Source organism: Lissotriton helveticus, chromosome 1_1 (genome assembly GCF_964261635.1).
Source record: "Lissotriton helveticus chromosome 1_1, aLisHel1.1, whole genome shotgun sequence".
In the NCBI taxonomy this organism is placed as follows: Eukaryota; Metazoa; Chordata; class Amphibia; order Caudata; family Salamandridae; genus Lissotriton; species Lissotriton helveticus.
In genome coordinates, this window is record NC_136057.1 from 1,126,500,500 (window position 1) to 1,126,520,404 (window position 19,905).

The window sequence follows — 19,905 nt, forward strand, 5'->3', positions numbered from 1 at the left end:
GAGGACCAGGGAGATGAGGGTTTGCATCTATTAGCAGTATTAACTTTGAGGGGAGCCATTGTGTCCAGAGCTGTGTTTATTCAGGCTGGATAGCCTTCCACAGAGTAAGCACAAGAGCTGTCCAGTCTGGCCACGGCGATGTTAAGCTCCTGTTGCAGACCTTCAGAAATAATCTTCCTTAAGTTCCTGCACAATATGTGCTTTGGGGGAGCAGACCTTGCACTTAATATGGCACAAGAGGAAGGAACTTTAAATAAGATCATCTGGTGATCGACCCAACTAAGGAGTTGAATGTCTACAAATGCCAAGTAGGCATGGTTGGTAAAAATCCCATCCAGGGTATGACCCGCAGAGTGCGTAGGGGATTTCACCATCTGAGAACCCAAAGTTGGACATAAGGTCAAGGAACAAGACAGAATCTTTACATAAGAGGTCATCAAAGTGAAAATTAAAATCCCCCAGGATAGTGAAATGTGTACGCACCAAATAGGGTTCCAGCATCTGGCACTAGACCTCAGAAAAAGGGCGAAGTTACACCAGATGACCCAAAAAAGTGTTGTTGGTCGAGAGTTTGAACCCAAAAAGGGCTACCTGCTAGGAGCTCTCTATACTCTGAGCCACTGGGTCTAGGGTGTAGTTAAATACATCCTGTGCTATGGAGGCCAGCCCACCCCCCTTTCTGCCCTGACAATCAAGTCTGGAAATGAAGTAGCAAGGGGAACCGCGTCCACCGGATAAGGACCGGAGTCTTCTCTGGCCCAGTTTCCAGTAATGAGAAAAAACCTGTCAAGAGAGAGTGAGAGAATTAGATCGTAAAGTTCAATGTTATGTTTGATGAGGGAGCAGGAATCAATTAGCGCACCATGAATGTGTTTCTGATTGTTGGAGCCATTAATAACATCTTTGTGATCTAGTTTCACCTCGTCCAGCAATAGGGGAGTAAAGGGTGCAATCCTGGTGTTATGGTGAAAGTTTCAGCTGAGGCAATGATTGACTGCCCTATCATGCAAGTTAAGCTTCCTCGAGCAAGCTCCCCTGGTGCATTTAGGGCAGAGGTCCATCAGTTGATCATAAGAGCAGCGCCTTACCCTTGAGTGTTGCTGTGAAGTTTGGAACTGGCAGCATCCCTGGCGCCATTTAGGCATGGACTGGCGCAGAAGGGCTTGCCTATGGTGCGCCTCTGTTTTCATAACAAAGTGTTTGAGATTATCAAGTGCAATTGTGCTTCAGCCAGACCATCATAAGTGACCTCAAAACACCATAGCATGGAAATGTTATTACAGACTTACTCTTCTTAAATCTTACTTGATGAATAATGCTTATATATCATTATACATCCATTTCTGAACAAATCACAGAATATGTGCTGAATGTTATTTTAAAGTGCTAACGGTTTCCATTTTGAAAACATAGCCCTGATCTGGGCTAATACAGGTATATAGTTAAGTTAGTGAAGGTCTTAAATTTTATTTGTAAATTTAATACCAGTTTAGCGTTTTGGCGATTGATTGCAGCATCTCTTGAGATAAACAATAGCTGATCTGTGGAACAATGGCACAATAGCACTTCCATTTCTTATTCCACACCCACAATGCCTGGAATAAAGTAAGAATTTCAAATACTTTTTACCAGGTGGTTTTGTCCAACCTTTAAAACAACATTAAGTCATCCACATATAAATTAATTCACGCCGTTTGTAGCAAGGAATTTAGTTATCTTTCCAGATTTCAATTGCTCTATAAATAGAGCAAATAATACTGCTGGGAAGGGGACACCTCTTTGGACTTTAAAACTACCACTGTCGGAAGAATTGATAATCAGCTCAACTATGGTATCCTCCTATAAGCTGTGTATGGTCTTTTTAATGTGCACAGGGAGTCAAAATCTCTCCAATATATAATACAGTGTAACTCAAGCCACCAAATCAAAGGCTTTTTTGGCGTTGAATAGAAAATACGTTGCACGAACAGCTTTTATGGTGAAAACATTCAGGGCCTCCATTGAATAGTATGAGTATGTAGTAAAGGCCCAGTATAACACATTTTGGTCTTTGTGTATTAATTTACTAATAACCCTGTCAAATCTATTTGCAATTAGCTTCGTAGGAATGTTATAATCAGAGTTTAAAAGATAGCGCACCAAGCCAGATGCTGGAACAAAAATGGTGATCGATTGGCTCGGCTGAGGCATTAGGAGTCGTGCTTAGCAAGAACAGTCAGTCACCCTTTGGAGGAGCTGTCAGGGGTGGGGTGATTCCCCCGGACTCGCTCTATGGTGAGAACGGGCCTGTGGCCCCAACCGTTGTCTGTGTCCTTCCTCCCACTTGGGGCCTGGGAGTGGTGCAGAGGGTGATAGACAGCTTCCCTCCACTGGACGTCGTGGATGGGATGGCCTGGGTCACCACAGGGATTGTGACCCCAAGCCCCCAGCTGGATCCTGCTTTTCCTCACTGGCCCCACCCCCAGAGGCATCTGAAGTTGGAAGAGTAGCTTACTCCTATTGAGAATGATTACCATACATATTTTAGATGATGGTTGAATTCAGGTGAACATTTAAGTATTCTTTAGCATGAAATACCCCAAATTCTATTGAAACAAATAAAGACTAACAATTTGAAAGAAAAAATGTAGCACTTGTTAAGTTTATTGGCGACTTTTTGAAAACCAGTATTACAATGCCTCTAGATTAGAACTGCGTAGTGCAAAGTACCACAATAACCGTTGCATCATCTTCAAATTGCATATCTGTAAACTTTTCAATCAGCATTATACCCAACTGAGTCATCTCTAAAGAAACCATCACTATCCCAGCTAGCAAGCCTGTTGAGCACAGGACGGGCTTGTAGGAAGCTGGTTGTTATCAAATTAAGACTGGATGTTAATGAGATTCTAGATTATAACTATTAACTGTGTTTAAAGTTACACTTAACACTAGTGATGTGATGGAACTACCGTCAATTATTTGTTACAGGGTCTCACCATTATATATGTATTCACCTTTGCTTCCGCACCACACAATAATTCTCCTCACTGGTGTGTTCCAATGATGTCCACTTCCAGACAAAAGACTAAATGGTCACTGTACTATTAGACTAAAAAAAAACTACAGACAATTAATATAGTGCATGAAACACATAAAAACATTTGTAAGAGTGTAAATGAACCACTGTTTGAAATGAGCTTCCTTTCACTTTATTTTGCATCCCACATCACTATTCCTATATGACTCGGGGTCTTAATGTAAAAGAATTGGACATGGATCCCGCCATCTATAGAGATTCAGTACACATAATCTACCAAAGTTATGTGCGCAGTACTTCACAGCACCAAGTCTATACTCTCAATGAATCAGCTGTATATCACCACAACATAACCACAGGGCACTCTAGCATTACTCTTTCCATCAGGCCAGGATTTCAAATCACATCACATGGTCTTGAAAAAAGGTAGATCACTTATATCTACCATTGTGAAGTAGAACCAAAACGAACAAGGTTTAGGATGCTTTTCTGAAGGTGAATTACAATACTGGCAAGAAAAATTGTAGTAAACATAGACGCCATCTGTCAGGAATTTAATTGAGCAAACTTTTTGGTTTGTTGGGAAAGATTTAAAATGTAGCTGTGGACAGTACTGGACATGAAAATATGAACAAACTTAAAGTAAAGTTAGAATACCATAGGGAAGTGTGTCTTGGAACTACAAAAAATAGAGCAGGTGTTAAAATATTTTAGTATTCACACTTCAGGAGTGAGAAGGAATAGAGACAACTAGGGAAAAACTGCTAGGGCCTTTCTCCAACCTTTTAAAGTTAAACCTACAAATGCTATTTGAAGTGCAGCAGCTAGTAAGAGAGCCAACTAGTTCATACATAAGAATATACCGATTTCAAAGGTACAATGCAACCCATAACTAGTAATGAGGGTCACTAAAAACAAAGTTACTAATTCCATACACTTGGATAGGATACTGAGATGTACAAAAACACAGTTAAAAGATAAAACCAATCTTTCTCCCCTCACGTGCAGAAAAAAATGGTAAGTACTGCTGAAATATTTTACATCTTATTAAGATGATTATTGCAGCTAGCGAAATTCTATCATGATGAAGTCTGGGGTGTAACCAGTACAAAAACTTCAAAACATGAAATTCTGGATTTTTCGTAACACAGCCTAGGCTATCTTGCAATCTATGATAAACGCTGGTCTAACATCCGCATTACCAATAGAACCATTAACTCTAATGTGTTATATTATTGAGCTTTACTTCACCTGATATCCTGCAGAGGGTGGAATCAACACATTACTGCAACAAGGAGGGGATGTAATGTGTGGTAATCTTCAACTTGATCAATGTGAAATTGCCATGACAGACAAAATATGCCTCTGGCAACCTCATCCATTAAGGTGACTCAATTTAGAGTTGATTTCAATTACTCTGCTTTCTCCAGTTCTCCCACCACATAAAGATATGGCTTGAGGAAACAATGACGTTTGGACATAACTTATATACCCTTTCACAGATAATACCGGTGACTCTTATACAAGTTCTATTAACGTTAACAGCCTCCATCACAAGACCAGGTGCATCAAAGAACTAGAATTGCAGCCAGTGAACGGTGAAATTAATTCTACCATAATGGTAACATCTGCAATGCCATTGCCGAAACTTAACTAAAAGAAATACAAAAAAAATTAACAAAGTAAATATTTGCTCTGTAAACTGCATGCCAGGGTTCCACAAAGAGATGTCACTTTGCTTTAAAATTATAATTGACCCTCATTTCCTTGGTGTAAAGTACCATAATACGACTTTTATTCTCCTCACATTGTACGTCTAAATACTTTAGCACTGCCTCTATATTCAACTGACCTATCTCAAAAGAAAGATTTTCTGGTCCACCTAGCTATCAGACAGAATGCACTCCTATATATTTGCTAACAAATGGGAAGCCCCCACCCACAAAGAAACAAGAACGTCCAATAACAAACAAATATTGCACTTAAAACAAGTAAACAAACAAATGTGTCACTGTAAAAAATTAGGCTCTAACCTGTAGAATGGTTATAAATTGGAATGAAGAAAATAACAGGATGTTGCAGTAAATAATGTATACAGCAGTTAATGCTTCTTTCAGAAACATATAGGAAACGGTAAGTCTCAAACTACAATCCTTTCATTTTGTATTCGACCCAATATTTTGAACAGCAAAATAAAGCAAGCTATATCAGCAGCTATGCCAATATCTGAATGTCGACTTAAACTAGTCAAATTCCCATAGTGCTTTCATGTTACTGTCTTAGCAACAAGGTTTCACCTGTTCAGTCAACAGATTTACATTCTCAGCATCTCGAAATGTGTTGAACCACATCAGGCTTGGTAAACACATGGATAACATCTTGTCCTTGCAAACCTCTTAGGTTTCCGTACAGCCATTATAGTCCATCCAAACTAATGTCCTTGAGCCTTTCAAACCTTTTTCCAAACATGCAAGAAAGAAAGGTAAACAGAGAGTTCGACTGAAAGTCACCTTCATAATTAGCTACGTTAACATTCACAATTGCTGGTTGAGAGGTCAACCGGCTATCTGGAATTGGCCACTGCAATCCAAAATGATGGCGATGAAGCTGAAAAAGATGGTCAAAAAACAGAAAAGAAACTGAATTAGCATACAGAAATGAGCATCTCATTAACAGTCATGTATAGACTGTAACGCATGGTTTGAGTCATTTTGCTACAGAAACAGATTTAGTTTTCCTTCCTAAATGTTTCAAGTTGAAACTTGAAACCTTCCTAAATGGCCGCCTCACGGTCGATAGCCTATAGGCACTACTAGAAACACTCATGCACGAATACAACTCTTCTGTTATGGCAGCTGACCACTCTACAACAATGCCTCACCAATGAACAGGTCCCCCAATGCACATTGTGCATTTGGTAATATCTTTAATAAATCAACACAGAGCAATTCAGCAATCGAGAGCAAGCTAAAGACTAAAAACACAATTTAGTCCAATCATCAGAAATGGTTTGCACAGTAAAGAACAGCTGCAGATTTAACTTTTTAATTCAAAACTAGATCAACACAAAAACAATTATAAGCGATACATCAGGTTTCCAGCTTTGAAAAAGAAACCGTATGGCATTCTGGCATTCCCTAAAATGTGTCTATGATGGTACGGAAGCAAACCCATCATTTATATTAGAACAGCAACAATGTTCTTGTGCACAAAATCTGAAAATAAATAAAATATGCTCCCGTCCAAGAGGGAGCAAAGTAAATAAAGCTGGCTCCCACCAGCACCCAGTGGAGATGACAGGGGCCATGGGCCTCCTCCCCGCAGCCCCAACTTTTAACACTTATGGTAAAAATTCAAACTGCCAGCTCCTAATGGGTGCTGGCGGGGGAGTCAGAAGGGGCTGTGGGACTCCCCCTGCGGCCCTAAAGTGTACATTAAGTGAGGGTGTTGTGGATGGGACAGGACCTCCCAAAAATATTAAAGAAAAAAATAATAAATGAGCCACCGGAGAAGCTCATTTATTAATCACTGCTGCTAGGGAAGGAACACCCTATGATGTCCTGTGAGGGGTTTTGAATTATTTTTTGATCCTGGTGGTGCCCCTGGCAGGGGCATCACCAAGCACTTTTTTTTAAATGTTGTGGAGGGCTGCTGGGAGTAGCAACAATACAAAAACCTCTAAAAAAATATGTTGCAGGGATTTTGCTCAGGAACAGAACTATGCTTGGGACCATAGAACATCGGCATGTAGGGAACTGGGTTACCATACCACCTCCCACGTATCTATGACCAGAGTCTGACTAGCAACAGTGCCTCACTTGCCGTCCTAACCGTACCAAAGAAACAAGTGTATTGGCACCCCAGAACACAACACCTTCGACCCTCTCAGGGATCGTGGTAATAGAACACGCCCTTCCGCTCTCTCACTCAATAAAATAAACAAAAGACACAACAGAAGTTTAGAGTATTTATTAAAACTATTGTGTCCTAAAAAGCACTATTCGTACCACAATTAGAAAACAAATATCAAAAATACTGTTGGCATGGCTAATGAATCATATACTATAAAAGGTCCAGTCATGGTATAAGACAGATTAGCCTAGAACTCCAACTCTCCTTTCTACTTATGCTAAATGATTATATATAAAAATTCTCTGGGATTAGTTGCATACCCTGTTCTTTAGAGTACACAGATGAACGTTCTACATCCCAGCTGACGTAGCAATCTTTTCTCTGAACTGCTCTCTCAGAGTTCATGTTAAAACTCTTATACTCAGCTATATGTAAAGACATGTGTGGTCACAAACAGCAGCTTTGTTCTCGAGTTATGTCTAGGTGCTAGTGTCTGATCAGAAATAATAACAAGGGGCATTGTTGTTTAACCTTGTCTATGGTGTTCAGACTAAATACCAGGAAAAAAACAGAACACGAAAACATATACAGGTTTTGTGTGAAAGTACAGTGTGGTAAAAAAGCAAGCATGTTTATATGGGAACGTGTGCAACTGAAAATGCGGTGTATAATGTGCACAATTAGGCTAACATAGGGAAAACTACAATGAGCCATGTAGGAAACACACATCACCCTCCCTTTGGTCAGGGCAATAGCACTAAAAATAATACCAACTGTAATATGAAGGTAAACATTATGAAGGTAAACATAATAAAGCTGTACAAAAGGGGTGGTAAACATAATAAAAGCATAGGTTATAGTTGGGAGTTACTAAAGACAAATAGAAAAATAGGTCACTTTGGAAAAATATTCAAATTATTCTGCTTTGGAGGAATCCATTGAATCATTTGCCATCTCAAAAGCTAGAGACTCCATAAAGGAGTCGGGGTCCACAGATAATGATTGGTCAACTGCTTAAGTTACTAGCTCCAAAGAAAAGATATGATCTCCGGTCCCAGCAGATGCTGAGACAGTTACTTGGCAACCTCCATTTGTGTTAGCAAAATCTGTATCCTGTAATCAGTGTACTGATGCACCAGTTTCCTCGTAGGCTTGTGGCCCAAACGTCGCATGGTGAAAAAGAAAAGTCACTAACCCAAGGAACAGTCCTGAAAATGGGTCGCTAAAGCACTTTTTAGTAGTCCAAGGTAGTGGGTGTCTGCGGAGCCCTGCAAATGTCCAGTGTCCATTCGAAGGGGCACCAGACAAAATGGAACACAGGTTGCAAGCAGGTAAACCATGCAGGCCAAAATGCTAGGGACCAATCAAGATCCAGCTCTTGTAGAAAAAACATTCCAAAGATCTGAAGAATTCGCTCACGGTAGTGTTGGAGCGGTGCCAGCTCCAGAGCTCCCACTAAAGGAGCAGCCATTGCGAAGCAAGAACAGGATGAGAATGCCGCAAATGAGAAATAACAGCAACAAGAATCCTCCGAACACACTAGGAAAAATGGAAGGAATAAAAACCGGTATTACTCCAAAGATGGTTTGAACAGAACTAACAAGGCCGGAGCCTACAACCTTAAAAATGTGGGCCAGGCCGGCCATATTAGAGGCATTATACATTTAATGCACTAATTCTCCGAAGTACATGGGAAGATTTGTGTTTAACAATGACTGTATTTCACTAGAATGTCTAACCACCTGCAATTCGAAGGTCTCGCAAGTTACTTTTTGTTTAATGAATGATGCTTTTAGTCTGCCTAGCTTGTTGAAGTCTGCCTTCAAAGTTGGAATAGAAGGCCACAATGAGCTATCTACAATTCCACGAGGAGGGGGAAAGAAAGTTGTTGCAACAATTGACTAACTAGGAAACAGACAAAATATACAGGACTTCAGACCGCATTGCGCAACAGTCTTGATCACTAAGTATGAGATAACTCCCATTAGAGAATACCGTATTAAAAAGGAGAATTGCAGGAACCAGAATACCTTTAAAAAACAAGCCAAATTAGGAACTGAAGTACTACAGGCATCGTGAATTTCAACCGGTTTACAAACAAGTGGATGTCCAACAGTAGAGTTGCAATCTTCTCCAGTAACAATTAGAACATTCAGAACGATATGTAAAGGGAAGTAACCATAACTCATGAATGAAGCTGCTTCCAAGGGGTTCACATCTGCCTAGAGGGAAATGTTTCATGCATGCTATAAACTGAAATTATGACATAGGCAGTGAAATAACACCATGTATTAGCCACACTGCTGAAGTTGTTTCAGCTATAGTGAATGGGAGTTGAACTAATTTTTCTATGGAACGCACCCATTTTTGAGTGTTTGAAGCGTCCAGCTAAACTGCATAATAGATCTAATCTGACTTTGCCCATGATACAACATTGACGTCACTTTGCACAATATCAATAACAGATGATACAATATTGTTTAACCCCTTCGCTGCTAGGCCTTTTCCCCCTGTGCTAAGCCTTCTTTGGCTATTTGGGGTAGTTCGCGCTTAGGCCCCTGTAACTTTTTGACCACGTAAGGTATCCACGCCAAATTTGCGTCCTTTTCTTCCCAACATCATGTGGATTCTAAAGGTACTCAGGATTTGTGGATTCCCCTGAAGTGGACCCAGAAATTAGCCAAAATACAGCAAAATACTTTCGTTTGGGAAAAATGGGAAAAAGGGCTACGGATGAAAGCGTCTGTTTTTTTCCCTACAAATGGTATCAAAAATGGGTTTGTGGTGCTGAAATCACCATCTCCCAGTGTTCAGGGACAAGCAGACTTTTGTCAGAAAACCAAAATGTTTACACAGTTTTGGTATTTTTCTGGGACATAGCCTATTTTTGCTATTTTTTGTGCTTTCAACCTCTTTCCAGTTAATGGCAGAAATGACTATGAAAGCAATAATGGATCCTGGAAAGCCATACATTTTAGAAAAGTAGTCACAATTCTGATTCAGCAAGGGGTCATTTGTGTAGATCCTTCAAGGTTTCTTTATAGAAACTAACAGTTGAATATAGAAAATTGAAAATTTGTTGAAAAACATAGCCATTTGTGTCAACGTTTTCCCCTGTAACTTCATCTAATTAAGACAGCTGATTGAAAACAATATACCGTTACATCCGCTGGATCTTTCTGGTTGTGGGGATATATAGGACTTGTGAGTTCACCAAGAACCCGACTAACCCAGAACCAATAACTGAGCAGAGTCTTGCAAGAATTTTTAGGTCGAGCCTAGGCAGTGCACATGCGCTGTCTGCAAGACCTGGAGTAGTCCATAAAGAACTTTGCTCCTGTCTGCTCCCACTCCATTGGTTTAAAGCAGTGCCACTCTTCTTTGCTGCTTTCTAAATCGTTGAGGCAGCAATAAGTCACTTCTGTTTATTCCTGAAGCAGCACCACCCAACTACAGTTATCGTCCGCTTGTATGGGTGATGCGTTGCTGAGCAGAACTCTTTTATACTATTTTTGCAGCCCAGCATGCTATGGGTCATGCGCGATTTCGGTGTGAAGCCGCTGGGTCACTCTGCTGCACTGACCCAATCCAAGCGTGCCATGACTCCGGCTGGAGCAGCTGATATTCAGCTTTCAGTGATTTAGCTTCAGGCCCTGGGATGCTTGGGGCGAATATGCATACTGCCAGACAGCGCTAAAGGTACAGTAAATGGCAGCTGGATGTTTATGCATTCACATAGTAGTAGGCTCAGCGTTACCCATTCAGAGCTTTCTTTAAAGCTTAACAAGTATTACGTGTGCAGGTGGCAGAGTATTACATGTACCGTAACTGCTCCCTCGCGCTGCTGGGCTATGGCTCGGTATTCATTTAAAAATCAACGTTTCGCTGGAGATACCGTGACCAGTACCTTCTGGGTTGGGCATAATTAAAAGTAGAAACTTTTACCGTGCCCTCTCCCATGTGCTTCCTTTCCCCAGCGATGTTTTCGGTGCATTTTCTGCTCCAGTCCTCCCAGCACATTGCGCGCGCGCACACACGCACTGTATTACAAAAAACAGTGGACCCTAGTAGTTTGGAAGATCAAGATAAAAATAGACATAAACTTGAATAGTATTTATGTCCTTTGTCCAGCCGGACAGGAATTTATTTGGCGATGCACAAAATCAGAAAGTAATGTCAAGGGGGCACAGCCCGTGACTTACAGTGAACAAGACAAAACAACAAGTATAGACAAGAGCAAGCAAATCGGTCTGTATACTTATAATCAGTGAACAGACTTGATTGTAGTTTGAGTGACCATTGTACATAGCATTCACAAGCATATACAGTACATATGATCCTATTATGTCGATGACGTTTCGATGCCGAAAAACAAGATACATGGCATCATCTTCAGGACAAATATATAAATCATGTTTGTCTTGGAATTATAAACAGTTGCCTTTCATGCAAGGTTGATCCTTAACGCAGGGAAGGTAGTTCAGGTCGGGAGGAGTGGTGCGAATAAGACCATTGGTAGCGCGTTAATGTCAGGAAATCCCGCATTAGGGCAAGGAGACCGTCCAGATCACGGCTCGAGTTGTGCCAGTTGCAGGATCGCAGAACGCCCCTGGGTGTCTAGTTCTCAAAAATGTATAGGTTTCCCTAGGTGCCGGCAGAGCTAGGGTTCAAAATCGACAGCTAGGCACTTTGCAAAAAAGGGTCAGTTTTCACTGTGAAAATGTGGTGTGACCGTTTTAGGCCATTTCCTGTCGCGGGCATTAGGCCTACCCACAATCAATCAATAAATCAATCAGAACATTTATAGAGCGTGCTACTCACCCGTGAGGGTCTCAAGGCGCTGGAGGGGGGGGGTGTCGCTACTGCTCGAAAAGCCAGGTCTTGAGGTGTTTCCTGAAGGTGAGGTCGTCCTCGGTCAGTCATAGGTGTGTGGTGAAGGAGTTCCATGTTTTGGCTGCCAGGTAGGAGAACGATCTTCCTCCGGTGGTGGTTCTGCGGATCCGAGGGCGAGGCTGGCAGAGCGTAGCTGGCGAGTAGGGGTGTAGAACGAGAGGCGGTTGTTGAGGTATTCTGGGCCATTGTCGTAGTCCAGTTGGCTGGTGACGAGGGCCTGGGTGACGGTTTTTCGTGTTTCGGTGGGGATCCACCGAAAGATTTTACGGAGCATGCGCAGGGTGTTGAAGCAAGATGACGAGACGGCGTTGACTTGCTTGGTCATAGTGAGGGAGGAGTCCAGGATGAATCCCAGGTTGCGTGCGTGGACCATGGGTTTTGGTGCAGAGCCCAGTGCTGTGGGCCATCAGGTGTCGTCCCAGGCGGAAGGGGATTGTCCGAGGATGAGGACCTCCGTCTTGTCTGAGTTCAGCTTCAGGCGACTGAGTTTCATCCATTCTGCGACGTCTTTCATTCCTTCCTGGAGGTTGGTTTTGGCGGTGGCTTGGGTCTTTGGTGAGGGAGAGTATCAGTTGGGTGTCGTCGGCGTAGGAGATGATGTTGATGTTGTGTTACGCCACAGATAATCTCGGTGGCCGCTGAGCGGAAAGGGGGTAGGCGGACTCTCTGGGTTCTGTCGGAGAGGAACGAGGTGATCCAGTCCAGGGCCTTTCCTTGGATCCCTGTGTTGAAGAGGCGGGTTATCAGGGTGCGGTGGCATACGGTGTCGAAGGCAGTCGAGAGGTCTAGGAGGATGAGAGCGGTAGTTTCTCCGTTGTCCATAAGGGTCCTCATGTCTTCTGTGGCTGCGATGAGGACGGTCTCGGTGCTGTGGTTGGCTCGAAATCCAGGCTAGGACGGGTCGAGCGAGTTGTTTGCCTCAAGGAAAGTAGTCAGCTGTTTATTGACGGTCTTCTCGATGACTTTAGCCGGGAAAGGAAGAAGAGAGATTGGGCGGAAGTTCTTGAGGTCTTTGGGGTCCGCTATGGGTTTCTTCAGAAGGGCGTTGATTTCTGCGTGCTTCCAGCTCTCAGGGAAGGTGGCTGACATGAAGGAGTTGTTTATGATGTTCCGGAGGTGGGGTGTGATGATGATGTCGGCTTGGTTGAAGATGTGATGGGGGCAAGGTTTAGAGGGGGAGCCAGAGTGGATGGTGTTCATGACGTGTGTGGTGTCTTCAGTGCAGGTCCAGGTGCTAAGGATGGTGGTGGGGGTCGGTGGTACGGTGGCTGGAGGCGGAGTCTGGGGTCCGAAGCTGTCATGTATGTCTGCGATTTTGCGGTGGAAGAACGTGGCGATGGAGTTGCAGAGGTCTTGTGATGGTGTGATGTCGTGGTTGCTAGCGCTGGGGTTGGAGAGCTCTTTGACGATGCTGAAGAGTTCCTTGCTGTTGTGGGTGTTGCTGTCTAGCCGCTCTTTGAACGATGCCCTTTTGGTGGTGCGGATCCGCTGGTGGTGTTCACGAGTGGAGTTCTTGAGGGCAGTCATGTTTTCAGTAGTCTGATCGTGGAGCCAGGTTTTTTCGAGGGTTCGGCAGGATTTCTTTGATATTTTGAGGGCGTCGGTGAACCATGAGGATTTCCTGTTGTGGGCTGCGTTGTTGGTGTCCGTGGTGTCGGCTGGCGGGTTCTGGCTCAGTGATGAGAGGAGCTGGTCGGTGGTGATTTTGCTCCAGCATCTGGAGGGGATTTGTAGCGTGTGGAGGTGGGATGTAGTCTTTTTGAAGGTGAAGTGGATGCATCTGTGGTCGGTCCAGTGTAGCTCGGTGGAGTGGCTAAAGGAGACGTGGTTGCCGGCAGAGAAGATGGGGTCGAGCGTGTGGCCAGCTAGGTGGGTGGGGGTGTTCACCAGTTGCTTGAGTCCGAGGTTGGCGAGGTTGTCTAGCAGGGTGGTGGTGGTGTTGTTGTCGTTGTTTTTCTCCAAATGGAAGTTCAGGTCCCCTAGGAGGATGTATTCTGGTGAGGATAGGGCGTGTGGGCTGATGAAGTCGGAGATGGTCTCACTGAGTTGTGTGCGCGGGCCCGGGGATTTGTAGATGAGTGTTCCTCTAAGGGTGGTCTTGGGGTCGGTGTGAATCTGGAAGTGAAGGTGTTCGGCGGCAGAGAGTGTGTCTTCGTCGTTGGTCGTGATGTTGATGGTGTTTCTGTAGATGATGGCGATTCCTCCTCCGGTTTGGTTGTTGCGGTACTTCTGGGTGATTTTGTAGCAGTCCGGGATGGCTATGGAGATGTCGGGGGCCGAGGAGGCGTTCATCCAGGTTTCCGTGAGGAAGGCGACGTCTGGTGCCGTTGTGTCGAGGAGGTCCCAGAGTTAGACGGTGTGCTTGTGGACGGAGCGGGTGTTGAGGAGGATGCATTAGAGGTGGTTGTTGTCGGTGTTAGGTCCAGTGGGAGGTCTGCAGGTTCGGAGGCAGGTGAATTTGCAGGCTTGGCAGGTGAAGGGACAGTGGGTTTGCTTTGGGGTGGCTTGGTGGCAGGCGGGTGGTCGTCCGGTTTTGAGTGCGTTGAGGGCGGCGGAGTCGTATCTCAGTCGGGTAGCTTGGCTTCGGCGGGGGCCAGGGGTTCTGGCGCCGGGCGCGGGCCAGGCGCAGACGGGCTTGCCTTTTGCGCACCTTTGGCGCGCGTCCGCTGTGCGGGCTCCATAAGAGGCGAAGTGGAAGGGAGGAGCAGAAGAAAAAAGGGGGCGGGCCGCGGGGGAGCAGCGGCAGGAAGCGGGGGGGCACAGAGGGCAGGGGCGACTGAAAATACAATACAGAAACGAAACGAAAATACAATTAAAACAGACAAAAATGCAAATACAGAGACTCGGGCAGTCAGGAGGAGCCGTGCGGCGTGGGGGGCGGCCTGGAGTCAGGTCACACTCACCTGCGCCGCGCGGCCTCCATAAGAGGCCAAGCGGGAGGGAGGAGCAGCTGGGAGGCGGGAGCGGGGCAGCCAATGGGCAAGTGGCAGGGGGTACAGAAGAAAAAAGGGGGCGGGCCGCGGGGGAGCAGCGTCAGGAAGCGGGGAGCGGGGGGGGGCACAGAGGGCAGGGGCGCCTGAACATACAATACAGAAACGAAACGAAAATACAATTAAAACGAACAAAAATGCAAATGCAGTGCCAGCAGAGAAAAAGGTTGGCAGTGCAGAGGGGGACAAGAGCGCTGTTACCAGGGGCGAACCGGCGGAGCAGAGGGGCAGAGACTCGGGCAGTCAGGAGGAGCCGTGCGGCGTGGGGGGCAGCCTGGGGCCAGGTCACCACAAACAAGTGAGGTACTATTTTTACCAGAAGACTTTGGGGAATGTGCGGTGGGTGAAATTGTATGAATCCACGCAGATCCCTGAACTTTCCAGCACAGAAATGTGAGGAAAATTCGTTTTTTAAACTAAGTTTGAGGTTTGCAAGGGATTCTGGGTAACAGAACATGGTGAGAGGTACACAAGCCACCCCCATCCTGGATTCCCCTTGGTGTCTAGTTTTTAAAAATGTACAGGTTTTCTAGGTTTCCTTATGTTTCGACTGCGCTAGGGCCCAAAATCCAAACAAGGCAGTGCCTAGTAGGCTTTCTGGCACCCTTCAGGGAAAATCAGGGGGGGGGAGGGGTTGCACTGATACGCCCCCAAGGGGGGCAGAAAGACTGTAGCTATTAGTTTTGGGGGTGGGTATGCCCATTCTGGGCTGCACCCACGCAAAAAAAACCAGCGTAATTGTTGGCATCCAGTTTGCTCTCTGATGCCCCCCTGGGGGGCAGATCAGGGGCTACTGCCCCAATTTGTCTCATGGGGGGGGGGGGGCAGAAAGACTGTGGCATTTTTGGGGGGTGAGGTGGGGGCATTGGCAGCCCACACCCCTAAATAAAAAAAAATATTCCCTGATGCCTATTGGTTTTTCTGCCCCCCGGAAGGCTGATAAGGAACTTTTGCCCCTATCTGTCTCCCGGGGGGGGGGGGGGGGGGGGGGGGGGGGGGGGGGGGGGAGGCAGGAGGGCAGAAAGACTATGGAATTTTTGGGGGGTGGTGGGCGCATTAACATGCCCATTCTGGGCAGCCCCCATCCCGAACTTTGATGGGGTTATTGCCCCATCTGCCTTCCAGGGGTGGGGGGGGGCAGAAAGATTGTACCATTTGGGTAGGGGCATTGGCATGCCCATTCTGAGCAGCCCCCATCCCAACGTAAATATAAAAAAAATCCCTGGAGCCTAGTGGGCTTTTTGCCCCCCCGGATGGCAGATAAGGGGCTATTGCCCCCATCTACCTCCTGGGGGGGTCACAAAGTCTTGTACCTTCTTTGGGGGTTAGGGTGGGGGCATTGGCAAGCCCATTCTGGGCAGCCCCCACCCCTGCCATATAAAAAGAAAATCCCTGGCACCTATGGTGCTTTCTACGCCCCGGGGGCAGATTGGGGGCTGCTGCATCCCCCAGGGGGGCAGAAAGGCTGTATGGCATAATTTTATAGGGGGAGAAAAGGCCGTAGCCCAAGGGGCCGCTCCCCCCTCCGTGGTACCTAGTGGGTGGATCCCTGCTTGGGGATCACCCTCCGGGGCAATCCTCAAGCAGGGATCCACTAGGGAAGGGTACCATTGGAAAGGGGAGGTTCCCCCTTTCCAACGAGACCTCTCCCATGTTTTTCAGTGCTCGGGGGGCTGAGATAGCCCTACAAGCACCTAAACTGTAGTTTTGTTTTCATTGTAATGACGACAGTGTCCATTACAATGAAAACAGCCAGTGTGCTTTGGGAGGCTGGGGAAGCTATTCCCCTACCTCCCAAAGCAAAACAAAAATTTGCAATGCAATAGGTCTCGCATTAGGAAAGTTTGAGCTATTGGTATTGTAAATGACACATTTTTTATTTCTGTGTTGGTTTTGAAAATAGCGAAATTAATAGCTTTGTCATTTACAATGCCAATAGTGATAACTTTCGCAAATGTGACACCTATAGCATTTGTAATACAATATGTGTTGTCTTTACGTGACTTAGATGTATTGCTATTACAAATAACAATTGCTTTTATTTTTTTTAATTAATACTTAAATAAAAGTTATTGTAATTTATAATAGTAGAGTAAGGACGATAGATAGATAGATAGATAGATAGATAGATAGATAGATAGATAGATAGAGTGAGGGCGATAGATAGAGTGAGGGTGATAGATAGAGTGAGGGCGATAGATACAGTGGGGAGCGATAGATAGATAGATAGCTAGACAGATAGATAGATAGATTGAAGGCTATAGATAGATAGATAGATAGATAGATAGATAGAGTGAGGGCTATAGATAGATAGATAGAGTGAGGGCGATAGATAGATAGATAGAGTGAGGGCGATAGATAGAGTGAGGGCGATAGATAGAGTGGGGAGCGATAGATACAGTGGGGAGCGATAGATAGATAGATAGCTAGACAGATAGATAGATAGATAGATAGAGTGAAGGCTATAGATAGATAGATAGATAGAGTGAGGGCGATAGATAGATAGACAGACAGACAGACAGATAGAGTGAGGGTAATAGATAGACAGATAGATAGATAGATAGATAGATAGATAGATGCCGATAGAGTGAGGGCGATAGATAGGGTGAGGGAGATTGACAGATAGATAGATAGATAGATAGATAGATAGATAGATAGATAGACAGATAGACAGAGTGAGGGCGATAGATAGACAGATAGATAGAGTGAGGCCGATAGAGTGAGGGCGATAGAGTGAGGGAGATTGACAGACAGATAGATAGATATATAGATAGATAGATAGATTGACAGATATATTGACAGATATATTGACAGATAGATTGACAGATAGATAGATAGATAGATAGATAGATAGGAGTGTGGGCGATAGATAGAGTGTGGGCGATAGATAGAGTGTGGGCGATAGATAGAGTGTGGGCGATAGATAGATGGAGTGAGGGCGATAGATAGATGGAGTGAGGGCGATAGATAGATGGAGTGAGGGCGATAGATAGAGTGAGGGAGATAGATAGAGTGAGGGAGATAGATAGAGTGAGGGAGATAGATAGAGTGAGGGAGATAGATAGAGTGAGGGCGATAGTTAGATAGAGTGGACAATAGATAGAGAGGGCGACAGATAGATAGATAGATAGATAGATAGATAGAGTGAGGGCGATAGATAGATAGACAGATAGATAGATAGATAGATAGATAGATAGAGTGAGGGTGATAGATAGATAGATAGATAGATTGATAGAGTGAGGGCGATAGATAGACAGACAGACAGACAGATAGATAGATAGATAGATAGATAGAGTGAGGGCGATAGATAGACAGATAGATAGATAGAGTGAGACTGATAGATAGAGTGAGGGCGATAGATAGATAAATAGATATATAGATAGATAGACTGCATTTAGTAGATGAGAATTATACGTCGATGCATTTATTCTTTTCTGTTGTAAAACAGTCCCTCGTGCATTGGCCGCTCGAGTGAGGAGTTTGCTTTGCCTTTTGTTTCTGCTCGCCACAGGAGTGGTTGGGAGCCAACGCCCTGCCTGGGAATATCCTCAAGCATCGTCCGGCCGCAGTGGAGGTGAGAGGCGGAGGCGAGCGGGACTGCGAGGACCAGCAGTCCATCTGGCAGCGCCAGCTGGTTCCTCTTCCCGCCGCGCCTCGCGCCCCCTCCCAGTGCCACGCCCCCTGCCTGAGTGCTCTTAACTCCTCGCGGCCCCCGCTTCGCGGGTGCCGCTCGAGTGAGGAGTTTGCTTTGCCTTTTGTTTCTGCTCGCCACAGGAGTGGTTGGGAGCCAACGCCCTGCCTGGGAATATCCTCAAGCATCGTCCGGCCGCAGTGGAGGTGAGAGGCGGAGGCGAGCGGGACTGCGAGGACCAGCAGTCCATCTGGCAGCGCCAGCTGGTTCCTCTTCCCGCCGCGCCTCGCGCCCCCTCCCAGTGCCACGCCCCCTGCCTGAGTGCTCTTAACTCCTCGCGGCCCCCGCTTCGCGGGAGCCGCTCGAGTGAGGAGTTTGCTTTGCCTTTTGTTTCTGCTCGCCACAGGAGTGGTTGGGAGCCAACGCCCTGCCTGGGAATATCCTCAAGCATCGTCCGGCCGCAGTGGAGGTGAGAGGCGGAGGCGAGCGGGACTGCGAGGACCAGCAGTCCATCTGGCAGCGCCAGCTGGTTCCTCTTCCCGCCGCGCCTCGCGCCCCCTCCCAGTGCCACGCCCCCTGCCTGAGTGCTCTTAACTCCTCGCGGCCCCCGCTTCGCGGGTGCCGCTCGAGTGAGGAGTTTGCTTTGCCTTTTGTTTCTGCTCGCCACAGGAGTGGTTGGGAGCCAACGCCCTGCCTGGGAATATCCTCAAGCATCGTCCGGCCGCAGTGGAGGTGAGAGGCGGAGGCGAGCGGGACTGCGAGGACCAGCAGTCCAACTGGCAGCGCCAGCTGGTTCCTCTTCCCGCCGCGCCTCGCGCCCCCTCCCAGTGCCACGCCCCCTGCCTGAGTGCTCTTAACTCCTCGCGGCCCCCGCTTCGCGGGTGCCGCTCGAGTGAGGAGTTTGCTTTGCCTTTTGTTTCTGCTCGCCACAGGAGTGGTTGGGAGCCAACGCCCTGCCTGGGAATATCCTCAAGCATCGTCCGGCCGCAGTGGAGGTGAGAGGCGGAGGCGAGCGGGACTGCGAGGACCAGCAGTCCATCTGGCAGCGCCAGCTGGTTCCTCTTCCCGCCGCGCCTCGCGCCCCCTCCCAGTGCCACGCCCCCTGCCTGAGTGCTCTTAACTCCTCGCGGCCCCCGCTTCGCGGGTGCCGCTCGAGTGAGGAGTTTGCTTTGCCTTTTGTTTCTGCTCGCCACAGGAGTGGTTGGGAGCCAACGCCCTGCCTGGGAATATCCTCAAGCATCGTCCGGCCGCAGTGGAGGTGAGAGGCGGAGGCGAGCGGGACTGCGAGGACCAGCAGTCCATCTGGCAGCGCCAGCTGGTTCCTCTTCCCGCCGCGCCTCGCGCCCCCTCCCAGTGACACGCCCCCTTGTTGTACTTAGGAGAACTTCCTCACACGCGCAGCGGGACGCGCGCGGGGCGAAGACCGGGCAAAGAGCGGGCCGTTCTAGGCCGTTAGAGGCCGGGAGAGACCGGACCGGGCCCCCCCTCTAACGTCCTGGTCAAATTGCCCCGCTAGTGAC

General features: G+C 46.6%; 1 protein-coding gene across 1 annotated transcript in view; it reads right to left on the reverse strand.

Annotated features, from left to right (window-relative positions):
- Positions 1-2,611: 2,611 nt before the first annotated feature.
- The window catches only part of RLIG1 (RNA 5'-phosphate and 3'-OH ligase 1), a 202,751-nt gene continuing 185,457 nt past the window's right edge, over positions 2,612-19,905 (reverse strand). The window contains exon 7 of the mRNA XM_078678878.1: positions 2,612-5,626. Within this exon, the coding sequence (XP_078535004.1) occupies positions 5,435-5,626 (192 nt within the window). The 3' untranslated portion in view covers positions 2,612-5,434. The remainder of the gene's footprint in view (positions 5,627-19,905) is intronic.